Raw genomic sequence first — 23,084 nt, 5'->3', positions numbered from 1 at the left:
ATAATGGTCATAAAACCAGCCACAGGAGACCCAGTGATTAGCAGGGAAAGTTACCTAAGAGAAAAGAAATTGAGTCTGTCTTTAAATAGTTTAACAAATGTCACATGACATGTGGAATAAATTTACCCTCTCCTGTCATAAAATACCTTACTATGATAGAACTCATATTAAAAGCTCTAACTGAAAAAGAGGGACAAGAAGGACTTTTGAGAGATGGGTAAGTCCATGATGTTGATAGTGATAATTGTTTCATGGATTATATATTTATTTCTAAATACATTGTTTTCTTTCAGGTTCCTATTGCTGTAATAGAACAAATAGATCAAAAGCACGGGGAGGAAAGGGGTTATGTCTTATACTTTCACTTCACAGTCCATTATCTTGGGAAGTCAGGGCAAGAACTCAAAACAGGACAGGAACCTGAAGGCAGGAGCTGATGCAGAAGCCCTGAAAGTGCTGCTTACTGACTTGTTCCTTGTGGTTTGCTCAGCCTGCTTTCTTATAGCACTCAGGGTGACACTACCTATAATAGGCTAGGTCCTTCCCCACCAACTGTCTATCAAGAAAATGCATCATAGTCTTACCCACAAGTCAATCTGTGGAGAAAATTTTCAATTCGGGTTCCCTTTTCTTTTTTTTTTTTTTGGTTCTTTTTTTCGGAGCTGGGGACCGAACCCAGGGCCTTGCGCTTCCTAGGCAAGGGCTCTACCACTGAGCTAAATCCCCAACCCCGGGTTCCCTTTTCTTAAATGACTCTAACTTCTGTCAAGTTGACATAAAATTGTCCATCACATATATTAAGTTGTATATATTAACTGTGTGCCATTCATATCTTAGTTTAATATTAAACTTAGTTATTTAATTTATATTTTTAATGTATTTTATATATATTCAATCTATTAAGCCTATATACATATTAAAGTTATTAAACTATAGATGTGGATACATCTGAGACGACTGGCTATAAGTTTCAGATTTCTGTCTATACAGTACTCTTCAAACAAACAAACAAAAATAGTAATAAAGTGGCTGTCTTCTGAGCTACCTGTCAGTGCTGATGTTGTAAGGCAGACACTGCCTTACCAAAAATCAGTAGAGCAGTTCTTCCATTAGTCAAGGCACCACAGTGATGGGATGCTGTCAAGTCCATTCAGAGTATCCTTGCTTGGGGGACCATTATGTTCTGCATGAAACAAGCAAGAATAATAACAACATGACAGCATCCTTCATCAGGTCAGAGATTCCTGAGAGCATACATGCATACACGCCACTTAGCCAAGTCTACGATGTTTCCCAGTAATCTGTTTTTCCCCAAATTCCTATATATTTATAACGTAAACCACCTACCACAGTTCCAGTTTTTTATTTTATACTCCATTTCTCTGATATATGAGTTACAACTGTAAAATGAAACTCATTTCTTTGTGAGATGGCTTGTAAGCTCAATCTCACGACGATTCATCTTCCCCTTTTTGTCAAGTACTTGAATAATGCATACCATTGGAAACAACGTCTGACCTGTCTTCCTACACCAGAATCCTGTAGCAAGGTGTTGGGTGGAACTAAGTCCTGAATGGAAAACCAGTTTGGTTGTGTGAATTTTACAATGTTGAGAGATCAGGATGTCATCTTTGATCTTTGACCTGATTTTTGGATCTTGGGAAATTTTCAAATTTTAAAGAATTCATGATCTAAAAAGCAGTCAGACATGGGGCTGGAGAGATGGTTAAGAGCACTGTCTGCCTGTGTCTTTCAGGACAGATCTACATCCGGTTCCTGTCAGCCTGCACTTCTTTGCTTCATCCATCTTATCTAGTTTGATGGCTGTATATGTATGGGCCACATGTGGGGCAGGCTCTGAATGGGTGTTCCTTCTGCCTCTGTTCTAAACTTTGCCTCCCTATTCCCTCCCAAGGGTATTCTTTTTCCCCTTTTAAAGAAGGAGTGAAGCATTCGAATTTTGGTCATCCTTCTTGAGTTTCATGTGTTCTGTGCATCTAGGGTAATTCGAGCATGACACAGCCAGAATACGGCAAATACATAGGCGAATGCCAGCAGCAAACCACTGAACTGAGAACGGGACTCCCGTTGAAGGAATCAGAGAAAGGACTGAAAGAGCTTGAAGGGGCTTGAGACCCCATATGAACAACAATGCCAACTAACCAGAGCTTCCAGGGACTAAGCCATTACCCAAAGACTATACGTGGACTGACCCTGGGCTCCAACTGCATAGGTAGCAATGAATATCCTAGTAAGAGCACCAGTGGAAGGGGAAGCCCTTGGTCCTGCCAAGACTGATCCCCCAGTGAAGGGGATTGTTGGGGGGAGGGTGGTAATGGGGGGAAGATGGGGAGGGAACACCAACATAGAAGGGGAGGGGTTAGGGGGATGTTGGCCTGGAAACTGGGAAAGAGAATAACAATCGAAATGTAAATAAGAAATACTCAAGTTAGTAAAGATGGAGGGGGAAAAAAAGAGCACTGTCTACTCTCCCAGAGGTCCTGAGTTCAATTCCCAGCAACCACAGGGTAGTTTACATGCGTCTGTAATGGGATCTGATGCCCTCTTCTGGTGTGTCTGAAGACAGCTACAGTGTACTCATATACATAAAACAAACAAATCTCTTGAAAATAGTACTGTGGCACCTTTCCCTTCCCCTAGTGTAGAAAAGGCACGGGTACCTAATTTGTGTCTTAGAGTGAGCGAGCCAAAGGTGCAGGCAGCCTGGCAATATTTTATCAGTCTTTTGCTCATTCTTTTTTTATTGTTAATATGCCCAGAGTTCTCTTTACCTTTCTTAATCATAACCCAGGTAAACACAACACTTAATGCATTTTCTCCTGTTTTACATGACTTCAAGGTAAGAATGAAGAAAACTACTCGATATTGAGTACCCACTGTGCCCTAGGCTCTTTAACAGTTTCTTTTATGTATGCATCTTAAAAAATTTGCAGAGCATTTTGTCCATATAGATAATGTTGCCATTTTTTTGAGACGAAAAGAGTGCTAAGTAACTTCCGTATGAATATAGCTAGTCAATGTGAGTAAGGGATAAAGATGCGGCTGTGCAAATAGACGCGTGACTAGCAATTAGGAGGTTCTGGGTTTGATAGCCTCTGACACAATAAAGTGGTGCTGGTGCTGGTGTCAATGTAACTAAAAGATGATTTAATGATCAGCACCTTCCTGTGTTCTTAGAGATGTGTTTAATTCTCAATACTCACGTTTCAGGGAGTGGGCCAGTTCCTCTAGTCTACTTCTGACTTCATCTATTACAGACGAAGGCATGCCTGCATCCTAGTGTATCTCGTGCTTTTGCTTCTGTTAGTGCTCATAGACCCGGTTGTATCTTCCTCTTTAGCTGGCTTCCTCATTTTGAAGTCCTGATAGTTGGAGAACATTTGCTTTTTCATCTTTGTAATCAATAAAAGTGACAACCTAACGTTTTCTTTTTTAAGAACCTAATTTTATTTTAAAGTTAGTGTTCACAGTTGTAGACCTGTGAATTTAGTCAAGTATGTTTTTCATTTTACGATGTAAATCTTTTCCTGTCCTGAGCATGTCTGGCTTATACAGAGCATTCTCAAGTGTAAGCCTTTAATTAAGTGTCTTCCATCTGTCTTAGTTAGGATTCTATTGTCATGAAGAGACAATATGCCCACAGTAACTCTAATAAAGGACAACATTTAACTGGGGCTGGCTTAGAGTTCAGAGGATTGGTCCATTATCATCATGGCAGGAGCATGGCAGGGAGCCTGCACTCAGACATGGTGCTAGAGAATTAGCTGAGACTTCTACATCTGGATTGGTAGGCAGCAGGAAACAAGTGAGCCACTGGACCTGCTCTGAACTTTTGAAACCTCAAAGCTCACCCCCAGTAATACAGTTTGTCCAGCAAGGCCACACCTACTCCAGCAAGTTCACATGCTCTAATTCTTTCAGTAATGGCACTCCCTGTGAGCCTGTATGGGCCATTTTCATTCAGGCTACCACAGCACTGGCCACCTACTTTCCACAACACCTGAAAATTACATTTCTCATCATTGCATTATGGCTTTGGGACAGTTGTTGGCCCTTTCCCATATTCCTTTCTCAGTAGAAAGGGGTCATAGGGTACCACATTCAAACATGAGATTCTGACGTGAGTATTCTTCTAAACTGGATGAAAGGCTGATGTAAGATGAGCTCTTTGCCTAAAAGTAGAGCATACATGTCCCTTGTGAAGAGTTCCCCATTCCCCATACAGGAAGGGGCTGCTAGCAGCCTTAGGGAAGGAGATAAGGTAGCATGATGGTCTACAGTACAGAGTGCATTCTAACACCTTCTAGCTCGTCCTTACCTACATTAGTTTCTCCATTTATTTACCTTCCTGAAATTTGACACCCTAGAAGCTCAACTTTCCCTTTGCCTTGTCATTTCTCTGAAAAATCACTGCTCTTTATTAAGATCTATACAGGCCCAGGCTCTGCCACTACTCTGAGTGCCTAAGCCCAGTGCCTCCATGTGTCTGCACCCCAGGGGTATTGAACTTGTGTTGTCGTCCCAGTTGTCCTGCCTGGGGTCAGATTTATTTGCAGAACTCCTAGCAGTGAAGCTAGATGGATAGAGAAAGGGTTTCCTCTTCTATGGATGACGTATCCATACTCCCTTGTTATCATAAGGATATTTCTTAGAATAAACACTAACTCTTTTATGGCAATGTAAGGAAATTTGAGAAGTCTAGTATTATGAACTAGTTAGCAGAAAGTTGCTATTTCAAATTTTTAAACAACTATATAAGTCAAATCTTTTTCTTAAGAAGATGTTCTATGATTTGTTACTGACTCATTTGAACAGTAAATGAGGTATTGTGGGCTTGGAAGACAGAGAAAAAAAATACTGAGATGGTGTTGGCTTTTCTATTGCTATAAAATTCCCAGAATCCAATTTTCCATTTAGCTAAATGATGTTCTAGAATAGTTATTTTTCTTGATATTGACAAAGATTCTGTCAGAAAGGTCAACTGAAAATAAGACTAAGGTAAAATATAGAAACTGAAGGCATGCAGGGTGGATTCCTGAGGAACAGTGTGGTAGGGATATTTGGGAAACTGAGATCCATAACCATCTGTTAGAATGACCCTTATGTAGTCTTTATCAAATGTACCAAAATATTTTAAGTATTTTTCTTGTTGATACTGTATTTTCATTATCCCATTTACTACTTAAAATTTATTTTATAAGCATAAGAACCAAATCACTTAATTCTACAATGATTTGATTTATTTTTACTTCTTTTTACCAGAATGTTTGAAGCAAGTTTTTATCATTTGTAATTTATATGGGAAAACATACTTAAGTATTCTTTGATAACAAATCATTTGAGTTGAAATACGTCTGTATCCTTTTAAAGAAAAATTATATGAATTGATATGGTTGCATACATACAATTCAAGCCTGAGATGGTTGCATACATCTGTAACTCTGGAACATGAAGGCAGAGACAAGAGGACCAAGGCCAGCTTACATACAGAGAGGGTTCAAGACCCACCTGGGTTATGTTGGAAAGACTCTCTTTCCAAGAAAAATTCCTGTAAGCTAAGAAGTCACTGAATTCTTCCTTTCCCTCCAGCCAGAATGTTGTATTTTCTGAATGGTTTATGACAATGCTTTTCACAACCACTTTCAGTAGCACAGTCTTAATGTGAAATGAGACACCCCCCCTACCGTGTGTGTGTGTGTGTGTGTGTGTGTGTGTGTGTGTGTGTGTGTGTGTGTGTGTAGAGTATGAAATACCTAGAATTTCTTCCTTAGTTTTCTAGTTCCAACACAAGGTGTCTCATCTTAGGCAGACCAGTAAAGGTTTCCATCAAACCTTAGGAGACTAAAATATGAGCACACAGCAAATAAACCACACACACACACACACACACACACACACACACACACACACACACACACACAAACACAACACAGAGTATCCAATAATTTTCATGGTAAAAATTGTACTTTATAAAAGTTGTTCTGGTTTTTATTTGTACTTTTATTTTTTATATTTTGAGAGTACAGTTTAATTATATCATATCCCACTTCCCTTTCCTTTCAAACACTCTTATACACCCCTTCCTTCCTGTTTATCAAATTGATGGCTTCTTTTTTATTAGTTGTTACTATATACATAAATGATTATGTAAAAAGGGCCTTGCTTATGTTAGGCAAGTGTTCTACCACAGAATTACATCCTCAACCCCTCCCCCCTTTTGAGTCAGGGTCTTGTTATGTAGCCCAGTCTGGCCTTGAACTTGTGGTCCTCTTGATTCTCAAGTGTGAGATTGTAGATGAGTGTCACCATACCCAGTCAGATGTTAATGTTTTGTTTCTGTTTCTGTTTTCTTTGCTAGAGTTTTGGCAACAAATCAATAAGAAGGGTAATAGCCCCTTCTTGTTTCACTAGAACCACAGTGGTTCTCTATTATTTGGACTGAAGGTACTTGTCAGAAGGTTAAGTTTCTATCTGATTACATCCAGATTTGCAGCTCTTTTGTGGTAGAATAGGAAATGCTGACTCAAGGGGAGAAAGAGCTACAGAGAGACAGAGAACAGACAGACAGAGAGAAAGAAGGAAACATTTGGGGTGCCCTCTTAGCCTTCTTACTTCCTGTACCACGATAAACTTTATAAAAAATGTTAGTGTCTGTTTTAAGAGATCAGCTATAAAAGCAAGGAACCAGGACACTCGGACACAGGACACATTGTTAAAATAACATTAAGCAGGTCTGGAGAGATGGCTCGGCAGTTAAGAGCACTGATTGCTCTTTCAGAGGTCCTGAGCTCAAGTCCCAGCAACAACATGGTGGGTTACAACCATCTGTAACAGGACCCGATGCCCTCTTACTGGTGTGTCCTAAGAGAGCAACAGTGTACTCACATAAAATAAATAAATAAATCTTAAAAAAAATAAAAAGATAACATTAAGCAGTTATCCTGAAGGTGCTGTTGTGCTTTTATCTCCAGTTTGCTCCAATTGATTATTTACTTTATCTTGGAGATTTACAAATATGTGTGTGTGTGTGTGTGTGTGTGTGTGTGTGTGTGTATACATTTGTATGTATGTATATATGTTTGTTTTTCAAGACAGGGTTTCTTTTCTCTGTGTAGGTCTGGTTGTCTGGAATTCACTTTGTAGACCAGGTTGGCCTTGAACTCAGATATCCTCAGCCTCCTGAATACTGGCATTAAAGGTGTGGACCACCATTGTCCGGTTTGGAAATTTAAAAATTTTAAACTCTGCTTAATTCCTATTGTTAGCAACTCATTAGGGAAGAATTTATTTGATCAGAGATGGTCAAAACTATATTTTGTTTTGTTTAATAAACATCAGAATTAAATTGGTGTTTAAAACTGCCGTTTAAAAAGTCTGTGGCATGTGAAAGTTACTTGGTTTTCATAATTTCAACTTTAACAGTTACTAAATAGTACTTAGCATTATGCTGTGGGTTTTTGTGTTTCAGCATTACATGTGTGTGAATGTGGCCAGCCTTCCCAGTGTGCTGTATTGCTTGTGTATACTCTGCAATTAGTACAAGTCAGTCTTTTCATAAACACTTCAGCCTGAGGGCGTGTCCAATGCTGGTGCATGTTCTGTTCACATTCTGTCATTTTACCCTAACCATCTATCTTCTTTGGAGATTTCAGTAATGTGACAAGGATTGTAGCTTCCCAGATTAAACACAGGGCATTAGATTAGATTTCTGTCTCTTTTTGCTAGAAAGCAAGAGTGAATAAGGTCAGCCTTTTAGCTGTCTGTCTGTCTGCTTTTACTGTGAGCATCACATGCTAGGAAAAGCTAGTTCATCTGTCTGTGTGTTTGGGATTCAACAGCATAAACTGTCAGACTAACACTGATTGAAGGTGGACTGGGAGGGGAAAGCCTATCTGTCCAATGGCTCGCCATTGGCTTCTTATTACAGCATTCTCCCCTGAGACTCGCTCTGCATGCTCATTCACCTACCTCCCCCCTCTGCTTGTTCCCCTTCCTTTCTTACCCCTTCATTACTGATTCACAGCTAGAGGCAGCACGGTGGCGGTGGCGGCAGCAGTAACGGGGCAGCGACAGCAACAGCAGCAGGGCTGCTTGTCAGGAATCACGGATTGCAATGAGCTCATCCTTTTCTCCTTGCAGCTTCACAACTGCCCTGGCTTCCTGGCTACAGCTACTGCTGCCTGCCTGCTCGCCTGCTCCTGCTCGTACACAGATATTCATTCTCTCTCTCTCTCTCTCTCTCTCTCTCTCTCTCTCTCTCTCTCTCTCTCTCTCTCTCTCTCACACACACACACACACACACTCACACCTCTCAGTCACACATGCTAGAGCCCTCTGAGCTTGTCCATTTTGACACATGCATCTGAACTCTTCCTGCTCTGCTCTTGGCTATTTTTCCAGGATTCAATTGCTTTTGCCATTTTTTATTTACATCAACCTTTGATTTCCTTCTCTAGTCTACTCCAGGGCTTGTGCATAGTTGATAATTTAGACAAAATGTTTTTCTTGTGGCGACATTAGCTGACAGTTCCCATCATAGACCATTTTGTGCATCCTCCTGGGGAGACGTAGCCTGGCTCCCCTCTATCTGCAGTTCTTAGGATTGTGGATGAGAGATCCAGCTTTCTCATTCTGGATACCTATTTACTGCTCATGGAAGAAGGGGTGCCCTGCCCAGCCCCAGCTGCTAAGCTCACACCTCCTGTCAAAAAGTCCCAGGACATGCACGACGAGAGGAGCAAGCTGGTGAATGAGTATGCATGTCGAGTGCTGGAACTTCTGGGGATGGGGCATCGGCTGTTTGTGCCACGGCTTCTGGCGGTGAGATCGTTTTTCATTGGACTTAATTTGTAGAGAGTCTGTGTATCCTCTATGAGAATGTCACTCTGGAGGCTTGTGGGTTCCTGTTTCCTTCCCTTGCAGCCCTTTCTGTTGAGAAGGAGGGCTGAGTGGCCACTGCTGTGTAGCTTCCGTGAAGCCTGGACCATGCCACTCCTTAACTGGCTACAAGAAATTATGGCTCTCTTCTCAGAGCCTAGGGTCACATCAGTGGCATTATCAGTGTGGCAAGGAGGGAAAAAAAAACATTTTCAGGCTGTCTAGGCTCAGAAATGAACCAGAAAACCCCAAAACTTGATGTGGGTGTTCTGTTATTTATTTCTTCAAAGGGTTAAATTTTACAACAGAAATAGCCATCTATGTAGACTATGTGAGGCTGGCTTCCCAACCTCCTCACATGACTGCTGGTTAGATTTGGGGAATGGGGTTTTATTACCTAAAAGCCCTTGGGTAAGAAATTGCAGGTTTCTCTCCTGGGGTGATTGAACTATGTGTCTATAAAACTGCATACAGCTGCCGGGTCTGTTCTGTGAGTCGAAGAAGTCGGGCTTGTTTGTTATTTGATTTTCTGAATAAGAGAAAAACCAGCCTTTCTCATTTCCTACTAAGGGTTAACATTAAATACCCACAATTGCCGTGGCAGGGTTTCTCTTCAGTGGTTCCAGAGCTGGACCTAGCAACTGTTGGGTGATACAATTGGTCTACAGTAGTCCTATACCATCATTCGGTAATTGGAAAGGAAAAACAGCTTTGTCTGTGTTATAGAATAGATATTAATGAATTTTAATGCTAGTCTGGATTTATATGATTCTCTCACCTGCATATCTTTGCAATACAGTGATTATTTGACTGGATTTAATTCTTACTTCTCTTCCTCCATTTCTTCTGGCTGACCATAACATTCTGTAGCCATGTGTTAGAAATTTCCCACCATGAAAAAAGTCAGTTGGTCATTGCAAGATGAAATTAGATGTGATGGGCAGTATAAAATTATAGGGAGGTTATTTGAGAAATCTAACAATTTCTTTTCCATGTAGGGAAGAATTTTTAGAAATCTGAGTTTTATGTTTTAATGCCTAGGTGAAACCATTGCTTTCCTGATTCACAGTTTAATTTACAAGGGAGAAAACAAAAGATCCTCATGTATTAGAAATGAGTTTTATTTTTAAGTACAGAAATTTTGGCACTAGAAATTGCTAATATACATTTAAACAAATTCCTTGCATCTCTGAGTCTTGGTGTAACAAATTTCCAAGTCTTAAAGGCTACCTAACTGTGACTCAAAGGTTTCTACTGATGACTTAATAGACCTGGTGTGGCACATTTTACTTTCAAGTTTTCAGTATTTTGAAGTAAAACATGAATTGATAGCTTAAAAGATGTCTCGCAGTCATATCTATACTAGGGATAAATTTAAACTTCTAGTTAAAAACATTTAATTAGCAACAAAGTCCACAGAGTGTTGGACTCCCAAACTTGAGGTCTTAGGGCGGTTACATATGTCCCTGTGTTGCAGATGGACAAATCTGGATGTCAAATGATGTATTTAAAGTAAGTGCTTCCCTCGAGGATTTTTTGGACTCTACCTTATAGAGTCTAGGCAATAGTGCTAACATGTGACTAACATATGCTGAGCACTGTCATGGCCATTTGGAAGTCTCTGGCATTGTAGTACACAGTTGCCCTTGAAAGATTGTTGATAGAACCGTTGTTTGTATGTAGCTTATATTTTGGGAGTCTGTTAATTAACATGGTGACTGTGAATTGGGATCTGCTATCCAAGGAGTTACCACTCAAAGTTTAGCTTGTATACTGGGAGGGTGGGGGATGGGCTTAGTTGTTCAGCTCAGTGTTATTGGACTGACTAATGATTCAGGATTGATGGTGGTCCTAGGAGGCATCCTGACACATGCATTATCAGTGTCTGTCCGTTTCCAGCCAGGAGCCAAGTTTAAGACATGACTCTGCCTTTTTAGTCATGTTTTAAACATGACGACATACAAACATGTTCAGATCACTTATTTTAAAACGCCATTAAATTTCATTATAAATTAGTTTTAAAAAAAAGTCAAAGCCAGGTATAGCTGTGCTTCCCTGTGACCCTGGCTCTCAGAAGGCTGAAGCCAAGGGTCAACTTGTGCTACACAGTGAGTTCCAGGCCAGCCTGCGCTGCAGTGCCTCATGTGAAAACAAAAGTAAACGATGATTTATCCAACCAGAGTGGTCCATTTTACCTTGAGCTTTATTTATGGTTCCTAATTGACGCAAAGAGAACTAAATGATGAGGTTTGTGTGATGGTGAGAAACCAGCGAAGACAGGATGCACATTTAGAATCTATGTGATTTACCTCTCAAAGGTACAGATAGTAAAGAACAATTCCCCCAATACATCAAGTACTTATACAAGTGCTTCGTTTTAGATGTTACCACCATGCATCAACTCCATGCAATGACTTAGCAAACATGTTTCTTTATTGGAATTAATACACAACTGGATGTAAACATCTTATACATCAGCTAAAGGCTATCCTTATCCAAATCTAGAGGTTCTATGGCCTACAACAGTTGGGGGAGGCTACACAGAAATCCTATAGGACATCATAAGTGAAAGAAGAAAGGCCATTTAGAGTACAAACAATGAAGAGGAGAAAAGAACCATGAAGCTTCCCCCGCCCCAAATACTCACCCAGAGTTTGTTGTGTCGTAGAGAGCTTGAGGAAACATTTCTCACCCAAGAGTACTTAGGAGTGTAGAATAGAAACATCTGGAACTAAAACTCAGATGTTAGGACTATTTCCACCCAATTTTCTTTTTTAAAAAAGAAAGAAAATGTGTTATTCTTACACTGCATTTTTCAGTGGGAAAACACATTCAGTATGGTGTCAGCAGAACTATATAACACATGGCTAGAGGTTATGCACTGCTAGTGAACTTTGTGGTTGAAGAAAAACTTTTACTCTCTTCACAGTCAGAATTCTTCTTTTCTCTCTAGGTTTTTTTTTTTTAAATTGCAGTCATGTGACATGAGAAGTTATTATCATGTCGTTAGATATTAAAATATTTTCATCACATGTATTTTCAATACTGATCCCCTGGATATTTCCACAGTAAATTCAGAAGACTTCCAATGAAGATTGAGATGTGTGTGTGTGTGTGTGTGTGTGTGTGTGTGTGTGTACGCACGTACCTGCACACATGTACACACGTTCAGGCAAATATTCTAGCTGCCCATTTATTAACCATTAAAATAATCCATTTTAATGAAAAATTTTATGCTATCAAAATATACCCTAATATGTTTTTAGTTTATGGACTTTTCTGAGATAAAGTGAAGGTAAAAGCCGACTGGAGACCGGATTATCTCCTCCTTTTACCTTTATTGTTAACATCTGTAAAGATTGCTCACTGAGGGGAGGTTATTGCTTTTTAAAAAGTTAAGAACCCAAATACAGAAAATGTCATGTGTATACTTTTTATGCCTCTCAAAAAATCCCAAACGTCTTCATATTAAAGTAAGTACAAAATCAGTTCCCTAATTTGTACTGCGTAAATTTTGTCTTTTAACCCTGGGACTGCTGTACCTAGAGCTTATATGAATCTATAGAACAACTTAGAGTGATGTCTGTTGTGGGATTGACTATTTTATTCCTATTACTGCGGCAACTTCAAAGAATATTATAGTAAAACCACCTCTTGCAGGTATTTCTTACTACCTCTGTAAAAAAAAAAAAAAGGAAGTAGAATTTGTGTAAATGTCTTTAATCATACCGACAGGCTTCATATATAATTCTGTTCAAATGAAGAAATGAGTTATGTCCCCTCTGAAGATGTAAGGGACAAACATAGTTCCCATTATGAAAAGATTGTTGTAAAGCAAGAGACATGTATTGGTGAGCCACTGATTTATTTAGATGTTACTGTGTAGATGTTACCTCCCACCACTGTTACTTAACAGTGTTGGAGAAATATTGCCTTTTGATAGTTTACTGTTCCCTTGTAATTATTCAAAGGTACTATAGAAAAACTCAAGAATTTGCCAGCAAGATGGGAACAATGGTTCATCTTTTATTGGCTATGCTTATAAACAAAAAGTTAATAATTTTCCAGTTGAGAAATAAAAGCCTTTCCAGTGTAAATCAGGTCCAGCTTGATAGGATTCTGTGGTCAAAAGTCAGGACATCTTTTTGGGGGTACTTGGTCATGATTAAGCAAGTGTCAGTCTTCCTGTTAAAGCTTAAAACTTATCATCATGAAATCATGTGCTAAGCCTCTCTTCATTATCAGGGGATTAATATTCATATAACTCTAAGCTTAATTATAACCATTGTTATCATCTTCATAGCTAGGTAATTATTAATTTGTGTGGATTAGAGCTAGTGAACCTGGTTGAAGCCATGTGTTCTTTTCATAGGAAGCACTTACTTCTCATTGTGCCTTAGACTAACAATAACATTAATGCTTGCCTTCTCTGAAACATGCATTTAAAAAAATAAGTTCAGTGCTACACAAAATATGAATATATAAAGTCTTTCATATATGTAATATATATTTAATGAATGTAAGGAGGATAAGAAAAAGAACAGGCAAAGTATCAATAGGCTAGGTAAGTTTGTCTCTCAGTTGTGAGACATTATGTTACGCTTTAAAATCCTGTCTTCTTTAGGCTAAGGAGTTACATCTGTGGGTAAAGAGCTTGCTGTGCAAGGAAGAAGAATGCCAGTTCTAATCCATAGCACCTACATTAAAAACCAGATGCGATGGTGTGTACCTCTAACCCCGACACTAGGGAGTTGAGGGGACCCCATGAGTTCACTGGCCAGACAGGCTAGCTGAAACAACAAACTGCTGGTTCAGTGCAAACCTTACCTGAAAACATGAAGTGGAGAGGCAGCTGAAGGCCCATTGTCACCTTGGGCTCTACAAGCATTCACACATGGACAAGTTTACCACCACTGCCCCATTTTGCTTTTATGTGAGGAACCAAGACTGTGTAATACAAACCTAAAACCAAAAACACACAGAGAAACTTCCAGGTAGATATACACACACATAGATAAATTATCATTTTTAAAGCATTTTTAAAAACAAACTAAAGATGCATGCCTCAGGGTCAGAACATATTGTTAGGCATCCAAATCTTTGCAAAGTAGGAAGGGTTTATGCCTCAGTCTAGATACAGTTGTCACAACGTTTTCCCTATAGGCTTATAATACACTTATGGCATTGCAAAGGCATTTGAGGTGAAACTTAATGATTATAGAGGTCTTTTAAAGATAGGAAACTGAAGTAAACCCCTTTGGTATCAAAGCAGGACTGAAGGTTCTCTTTAGAACACCAAGGAGCAAGTTTTTTTTATTTTGTTTTTAATTTTGTTACTTTATGTCTATGGGTGTTCTCATATCCCTGTGCCCTTTGAACGCAGTGGTAGCAGAAGCCATTGGATCCTCTGGAACTGGAGTCACTGATGGCTGTGAACCCCAGGTTCTCTGCAAGAGCAACGAGGACTCAGCCACTGAGCCATTTCCCTAGCCCCCAGAGGAGGGTTTTTATTAAGAGTTATTTATTTTTATAAGGTATATGAGTAGCTGCATCTATAGTACACTTACATGCCAGAAGAAGGCATCAGATCCCAGTATAGATGGTTATGGCCACCCTGTGCTTACTGGGAATTGAACTCAGGTCCTCTGGAAGAGCAGCCAGTGCTCTTAACCAGTGAGTCATCTCTCCAGCCCCCAAAGGAAGGTTGTTCTTTTATTGTTTGGGTTTTTTTGTTTTGATTTTTGTTTGTTTTTAAGATTTATTCATCATGTATATAGCGTTCTGCCTGCATATGTGACTGCAGGCCAGAAGAGGGCACCAGATCTCATTATAGATGGTTATGAGCCACCAGGTGGTTGCTGGGAATTGAACTTAGGACCTCTGGAAGACAATCAGTGCTTTTAAGCTGAACCATTTCTCCAGCTCCCAACGGAGGTTTTTAAGTGCCTTTTGCTTAGTGGAATTTCTTTTTATCATCACAGTGAAATCATTTTTATTGAAATCCAGAAGAAAAATATGAATTATTAGAACTTAGACTATAGAGTGCTTTATTTCTTATAACAAATAAGGGCTGTGTGCATATGTGCATATGTGCTCATACACTGGAGGAAAACACAGGGGCCTCCTTTATCATTCTCTGCCTTATTTCACCTCACTGAACCTGGAGCTAGGCTGGCTAGCCTGCAGGCCCCAGCAATCCTCCTGTCCCTATCCCATCATAGCACTGTACTTAGATTTTTACGCCCAACTTTTTACCCAGGTGCCCAGATTCAGACTATGCCTTCATGCTGTGCTCTCAGTGCTCTGAGCATGGAGCCACCTCCCCAGCTCCTAGACAATGCCCTGAGCATGGAGCCACCTCTCTAGCCCCTAGACAATGCCCTGAGCATGGAGCCACCTTCTCCAGCCCCTAGACAATGCCCTGAGTGGAATTACAAGTATCAGTGAGGGTAGGCACTGTTTTTAACCACAAAATATTACTACCTAAGAATATTTGAGCAATGCAAAGGTAACTTACCACATCATTATCTCTGTTTGTTTTGGACTTAATATTCATATACTTTATCTTACTTCATTTTCAAGATGGAAAAATGTGTGCAACATCACAAGTTAGCCAGAGATGAAACTAGAATGTATTTATTTCAACGTTTGCAATCATATTTAACTCCGTTTATATTCTAAGTACCTTCCATAGATTGAGGTTCCATTTCTGTGCTTCCAGTCTTGAGCCTCTGTGTTATGTGATTGTCACAGCTCTTTTACATCTTGAGTTCAACTGAGTTAGACAAGCCAACCACCACCACCACCATCATCCTGTGTGTGTGTGTGTGTGTGTGTGTGTGTGTGTGTGTGTGTGTGTGTGTGTGTGTGTGTGTGGTGTGTTGGAAACATATACATGCATGAGTGGGCATTAGAGAACAATTTTGTGAAGTTGTTTCTTTCATTCCACCTTACATAGGTGCTAAAAATTAAGCTCATGTTGTCAGGCTTACACAGTGTCCTAGTTAGGATTGCTATTGCTATAATGAAACACTGTTTCACCGTTCATCATCAGAGGAAGTCAGGACAGGAACTCAAAACAGAGCAGGAACCTGGAGGCAGGAGTTAATGCAGAGGCCCTGGAGAGGTGCTGCTTACTGGCTTTGTCATCATGGCTTGCTCAGCCCAGGGAAGGCACCACCCAGAATGGACTGGGCCCTCTCCCCCCAGTCACTAACTGAGAAAATGCCTTATAGCCAGATTTTATGGAGGCTTCTTCTCAATTGAGGTTCCCCTTTCCAAAATGACTCTAGCTTGTAGCAAGTTGACACAACACTAGCCAGTACATACAGCAAGTGAATTAGCCAGAGGACCATCTTGCCTACCTGCCAGTAGCATTTTGAAGTGGATAGCCACCAGGCGATTTGACTTCTACTGTCAGTGCAGTCCACATGCATAGCAGTGCCTGGAAAGTACTGCCCTTGAAACTATGGCCTCCACAAGAATTACCTCAGTCTTCATTGCCATTCCAACCTGACTTAAATGTCTAGTGTGTGAGGAGGAAGCATTCTTCATTCTTGATCCTGGCCTATCTGTATTTATGTGAGCTCAGTAACCAGGCCAGAAATTAGGTCCTGAGCAGATTTAGAAAATCAGGTAGCCAAGCCACCAGGTCAGAACCTACTTTATTTCTCCAGCTTTTATGACTCAATTATGTGGTTCCTTCAACAATAGGATCTTGCTTTCAGGTTCTGAAGAATAACCTAGAGCAATACCCTGTAAGGTTTGTGGGTTTGTGGGACCACACTGGACAACAATTTGAAAAGAGGTAGCCCATTCCTGGTACTGAGGTTTTTGTCCAGTAGTGTGTGACAATACTAATACCCTGATTGTGGTATTGTCCCTTCATTCCAGGGTGACTCCATTTAAACTCTTTTAATATATGCATAGATATTCATTTTAGGATGCTTCTACAGAAGCAAGTTTGTATATGGCTATCCCTCTTCTACCCTGCTTCCCACCCCCCACCCATTGATCCTTCCTGTTCCTCTATTTTTTTAAATCTCTTTATACTACTGTATTCTATCTGCCTTCTCCCGAAAGAGCTACTCCTCCTGCCATGGGTCTCTGTGTTTCATACAAATTTTCTCAGCTCTGTGGGTGATGCATAAATCACACATTATCTAAAGGTTAAAAGTGAACATTCATGTATGAGAGAAAACATGTCAATTAAGTGGCATCTCTAAGACATTTCATAATATGTGCTTGTATGTTTCATGATAATTTACTGGAACTCGCTAAATAACCCCAGCTGGCCTCAAACTCAGAGTGATCTACCTACCTCAGCCTCCTTAGGATTGAAATTTGAGGCATGTACCATTTTTCCCAATGAAAATATTTAATTTCTTTTTTACTTATTTCTATATACCTTTTTACCTAAGTCATTGGTGTGTATCAGAGATTTTGCCACCATTGTTTTTAAGTTTTTACTAGAATATTGCAGAAAATACTGCAAAATCAAAGAAAAAGGTCACCTATAGTCCTTTTATGTGAGCAAACATTCTTTTGTGTTTCCTTTTGGTCTTTTTTCCTATGTGCAGATATTCTGATTGATTTTCACATGGTGACGTTTATAAAAAGTGAGTTTAGCAAACATGTTTTTAGTAAGAAGTCAGTAATTAAGTGGCTTGCTTTGTTTACTTTCTATATAGCTTTCTGTAGTGGTTGGATCTAGTGCCCCTTTTCTTCACTTGAGCAGCTATTGCCATTAGTGAAAAGCCATCTTCCCATTAGGTGTTTATTATGTAATGCTCATGGGCATTGATTGATGTAAATAAAATCCTCATCAAGGTGAAGTCACACAATGTTGATCCAGAAGTTCACTCATTTCCTTTTCTTTATAAGATATTTATTTTATGTGAGTACACGTCACTGTCTTCAGACACACAAGAAGAGGGCATCAGATCCCATTACAGGTGGTTGTGAGCCACCATGTGGTTGCTGGCAATTGAACTGAGGACCTCTGAAGGAGCCGTCAGCACTCTTAGCCACTGAGCCATCTCTCCAGCCCAAAGATACAACTTGTCAGGAGTGGGATTCAAACCCACACCTCTAGGAGAGACTGCAACCTGAACACAGCACCTTAGATAGCTAGGCCATCCTGACTACTCATTTTTTCTTTCTTTCTTTCTTTCTTTCTTTCTTTCTTTCTTTCTTTCTTTCTTTCTTTCTTTCTTTCTATGTCTCTCTTTCTCTTTATCTCTTTTTTAACTTCTAGCTTGGTACACTTTGCTAAGATCCACTATTATAATCTCCATATAATATAAATTAAATGTTATTTGTTAGTAATTGTCTCATATTAAGATTTATAATTTCAGCATGACTCATGATATCGAATGGTATATTCATGAAAATCAACATTCTTTTTTTGTAATGCGTTGCTAGTATAATGCGACAGGCTGAAATGTGGTGATGTGTCTTGGTGATTGTTTTACAGACCTCAAAGGAAGACCTCCTGCAGGCTGATTTTGAAGGTGCTTTGAAGTTTTTCAGAGTTCAGCTTCCAAAGAGATACCGGGCAGAGGAGAATGCGAGAAGATTGATGGAGCAGGCTTGCAATATTAAAGTAAGATTCATGAACTCACATGACCGCAGTATAGCGGGCATGTAAACAATATCAGCATAGCAAAGCGTGTGCACCTCCTCATGTCTGTGTTGCTGGTTTCTGGGTATGTCTTAGGGGTGCCATCTACACACTCTTCTCTCCTAGACCTTTGTCATTCCAGGATGTGCACAGTTGTTCTACCTTTAGTAGGGCTCACAGAGAAAGGTCCAGGACTCAGATTGTAATAAAAGGGAAGCAAACAGTTATCTTTTAGGTGGGGCTCTGGAATGGGCTTCTATAATAGTGGTTTCCATGACAGCAGACTTGGTATTCAGCTTTTGCCATCTGTTTTAAGATTATTTATGACAGAACAGGAAAAATATGCCAAGCAGGTCTTTGCTTTTCCTTAAGGTACTTAGGCAGTTTGACTCTCGATCTGTCCAGAGCCATCTCACGTCTACCAGATCCTTGTAGATATATTGGTCTGTGTCATGTATCTTATAAATTAACTCAAAATGGAAATCTGTATCCAGACAAATAAAAATTAAGATGGGTGAGCATATTTTCTCTAAATGATTTAGAACTAGTTTCCTAATGTCAGTACATATACCTCCAGAATATATTTACTTATCCATGACGTAAATATAAATTTGTTTATTAAACCAAAAGGCAAGTCTTATGGACCTTATATTATCATAGAAGAAAACAGACAATAAATAATTAACATAATAAATTATTTATGTTAGAAGGTGATAAGTAGACGTAGAAAAAGAAGAGAGGAAATGGGTGAGTTGTGATGTGTTTACTAGTGTGTGTGATTTACTAGTGTGTAGGCCCCCATGAGGTCTGAATGAGACAGAGGGTAACTCATGAAGATATTCTGGGGAGTAATGCTCCAGGCAGGGAAGAGCCAGTGGAGAGGTCCTGAGACCAGCTCAGGGCCTGTGCGTGGAAAGGGTGACATGTTGGCCAGTCAAGCCAGAGAAGGAAGAGTGTGTGGAATCAGAGTAGAAGTTACAGGGCCCACAAAGGAGCCAAGAGCTGCCAGTTGTTGTATTTAGGTTTACTTTGAAGTGGCAGGGAAGAGCAGTATGTTCTTGGTTCTGAGAGCATGGCATACATCAGCTATATGATGGACAAGAATGTGTAAAAAAAGGAGAGAGCACATAGAATCTGAAGTTCATCCATGGGTGAGCTGAAGCAGGAGAGCAGCAGTGGAGAAGAAGCAGATTGGAAGTGGGAAAACCTGGGTGGACCTTGAACTTCACTGTATATGCATGTAGCTGTGAGGGGATGAGGCACATTCTAGATCCTGAACCAAGCAGATACACAAGTGTTTCCTTTCCTTTAATGAGCTCATTACTTAAGATGTAATTATATGAGCCTAATAAATAATTGATTTGGGGTTCTTCCAGGTACTATTCCACCGCAACATTAAGATACAACAACAATAAATTAAAAACCAAAGGCAGGGTCTCACTGTATAACCTTAGCTGGCTGCTCTATAACCCTGGCTGGCCTTCTGCTCTTCTCCTGAGTGCTGGCATTATAGGTATGCGACACCACGCCCAGCTTGTGGGCTTGAAGCACTGTTCTCAACATCGATTTTTATTTTTAATTCTAACCTATTTAAAATAGAGTATAAATGCCCAAAAGCACAAATCAATGCTGAAAGTAAATAGCTGAATAGAAAAAAGATTTTTTTTTTGTCTTCCAAATGAACCCCATATTTAAAAAGATCATTTTCTAAATACTGCCCCTCCCCCAAGGACCTCTCAAATCTTCATCCTGAGTGCCAAGTTGCTAAAGCCTTCAAGAGGAATTATTCCAGCTGAGCATAGTGGCATTTCCTTATTGTCCCGGTGCTCAGGAAGTTGAGGCAGGAGGACTGATTCAGTTTCAGTCTGAAGTCAGCCCAGACTAGACACCTTTATCTCAAGACACAAACCAGAAAGACAGAAAGATAGACAAGATAGACCAACAGACACAAATACACACATGCATAGACTGTTTGACTGAACCAACTGTCCTAGCTAAAACTATGTTTACTCATAGGCATTGAAGGTATATTCTGAAGGCTGGGGACTGTTAAGTGAATTTTGTGGGAAGTAAATTTGAAACAATTTTTTGCTACTGGTTGTTCCAGAGATGCCAAGAGAATTACAATTTACCTGGGTTACATTTACTTATGATTACTTTAGAAGTCTGTTAGAGTAAAACATTCAGTTCTAAAATATAAAAGTATACCAGCCCTGGTGACACATGCTTTTTTTAATTTTATTTTTCTTGGATATCTTATGTATTTACATTTCAAATGTTATCCCCTTCCCCCCACACCTCCCCCACCCTGCATGTATGAGGATGCTCTCACTTCCACCCACCCACTCCCACCTTAATGCCCTGGCATTCCCCTTCACAGGACCAAGGGTTTTTCCTCCTATTGATGCTAGACAATGCCATCCTCTGCTACATATGTGGCTGGAGCCATAGGTTCATCCCTGTGTACTCTTGGGATAGTGGCTTTGTCCCTAGGAGTTCTGGGGGGGGTCTGGTTGGTTGATAGTGTTATTCTTCTTGTGGGGTTGCAAATCCCTTCAGCTCCTTCAGTCCTTTCTCTAACTCCTCCACTGGGGTCCCGGTGCTCAGTCCAATGGTTAGCAGCAAGCATCCTCATTTGTATCAGTAGGGCTCTGGCAGAACCTCTCAGGAGACTCTGAGATATCTGGTTCCTGTCAGAAAGCACTTCTTGGCATCAGCGATAGTGACTGGGTTTAGTGGCTGCATGTGGGCTGGATCCCCAGGTGGGGCAGTGGATGGCCTTTTCTTCAGTTCCGGCTCCATTCTTTGTCCCTGTGTTTCCTTTCATAAGTATTTTGTTCTCCCTTCTAAGAAGGACTGAAGTGTCCACATTTTGGTCTTCCTTCTTCTTGAGGTTCATATGATCTGTGAATTGTTCTTGGGTATTTGGAGCTTTAGGGCTAATACCCACTTATCAGTGAGTGCATACCATGTGTGTCCTTTTGTGATTGGGTCACCTCACTCAGGATGATATTTTCTAGTTCCATCCATTTGCCCAAGAATTTCATGAAGTCATTGTTTTTAATAGCTGAGTAGTAATACTCCATTGTGTAGATGTACCACATTTTCTGTATCCATTCCTCTGTTGAAGGACATCTGGGTCCTTTCCAGCTTCTGGATATTATAAATAAGGCTTCAAGTCTCTGAAGGAAGAAATCAAAAAAGATCTCAGAAGATGGAAAGATCTCCCATGCTCATGGATTGACAGGATTAAAATAGTAAAAATGGCCCTCTTGCCTAAGGCAATCTACAGATTCAATGCAATCCCCTTCATATCTTCATATCATTAGAAAGAACACTTTTCAAATTCATTTCAAACCCAGGACAGCGAAAACTATCCTCAACAGTAAAATAACTTCTGGGGGAATCACCATCCCTGACCTCAAGCTGTATTACAGAGCAATAGTCATAAAACTGTATGGTATTGGTACAGAGACAGGCAGTTAGATCAATGGGATAGAATTGAAGACCCAGAAATGAACCTACATACCTATGGTCTCTTGATCTTTTATAAAGGAACTAAAGCCATCCAATGGGAAAAAAAAGAGCATTTTCAACAAATGGTGCTGGTTCAACTGGAGGTCAGCATGTAGAAGAATGCAAATGAGGACTGGAATGGACTTTGTACAATCTGTAATGCTCAAAAGGTACATTAAAGGATGGCCTTAGAGGGAGCAGTTTCAGTAGAGTGAGGAATAAGAGCCAAGTATTAAAAGGATAAATAGGAAGTGAGTCAATGGAGGAATGGAGATGAGGCTCCTTTCCTGAAAGGCTGCAGAGGACAGGAAGTGGAAAAGATAGCCGTCAGAACGTCAATACTTGAGCAGGGCAGAAGATGGGTACAGAATGTGTTGGCGGGGAGTGGCAGTGTTGAGTCTTTAAATGCTGAAAAGAAAACCTTAATGAAATGTAACTTTTACACTGAGCATCTGCAATATGCCAGGTTCTATGCTAACTCTAGAGAATATGAGGCTGAGATAAAGCAAGTGTGTCTCTAAACTCAGAGCATGTATAGTGCTATAAGGAAGATGCTGGTAAGATAAGGCTCATTAGTCATGAGTCATGCAGTTATGGAGATGGGAATGTAACTGTAGATCGCTTGCCATTCTCTTAGTTATTTCCTTATATGTATGAAAAAATACCCAAGCAAAGCAACTTAAAGAAGAAAGGGTTTCTCTTGGCTTACAGTTTTTGAGAGATCTACTCCATCATGACATAGGGAAACATAGCAGTGGGAAGGAAAGGTGTGGCAGTGGTAGTCAGAGAAGGAATGGTCACATCTCATCTATATTCAAGAAGCAGAGCTAGAACAAGTGAAGCCATGCTAGAGTCTCAAGGTCATGCCCAGTGACCCACTACCTTTAGCAAGGCTTCACTTCCTAAAACCTTCTCAAGGTTCACAACCTGTTCAAACAGTATCACTAGCCAGGGGTCAAATACTCAGACACATAAGCCTATGTGGAGGGGGGCGCAGCATGTCACATTCAAACAGCATCTAGCATATACAATGCCCTGGATTCAAGCA

General features: G+C 40.1%; 1 protein-coding gene across 4 annotated transcripts in view; it reads left to right on the top strand.

The window, feature by feature from the left end:
* Rabgap1l (RAB GTPase activating protein 1 like) overlaps positions 1 to 23,084 on the top strand; it is a 558,252-nt gene that overhangs the window by 426,924 nt on the left and 108,244 nt on the right. For 2 of the 4 annotated variants that reach the window (XM_032915703.1, XM_032915700.1), the window contains exons 1-2: positions 8,309 to 8,841; positions 18,374 to 18,502. In XM_032915703.1, coding sequence (XP_032771594.1) covers positions 8,674 to 8,841; positions 18,374 to 18,502 — 297 coding nt within the window. In that variant the 5' untranslated portion in view covers positions 8,309 to 8,673. Of the gene's footprint in view, positions 1 to 8,308; positions 8,842 to 18,373; positions 18,503 to 23,084 lie in introns of those variants that run through there. The other 2 variants (XM_032915702.1, XM_032915701.1) reach the window with 1 other exon arrangement.

Source organism: Rattus rattus, chromosome 10 (assembly GCF_011064425.1).
Source record: "Rattus rattus isolate New Zealand chromosome 10, Rrattus_CSIRO_v1, whole genome shotgun sequence".
Classification (NCBI taxonomy): domain Eukaryota; kingdom Metazoa; phylum Chordata; class Mammalia; order Rodentia; family Muridae; genus Rattus; species Rattus rattus.
The sequence above is the reverse complement of the archived record's forward strand: the minus strand, read 5'-3'. Positions and strand labels throughout refer to the sequence as shown.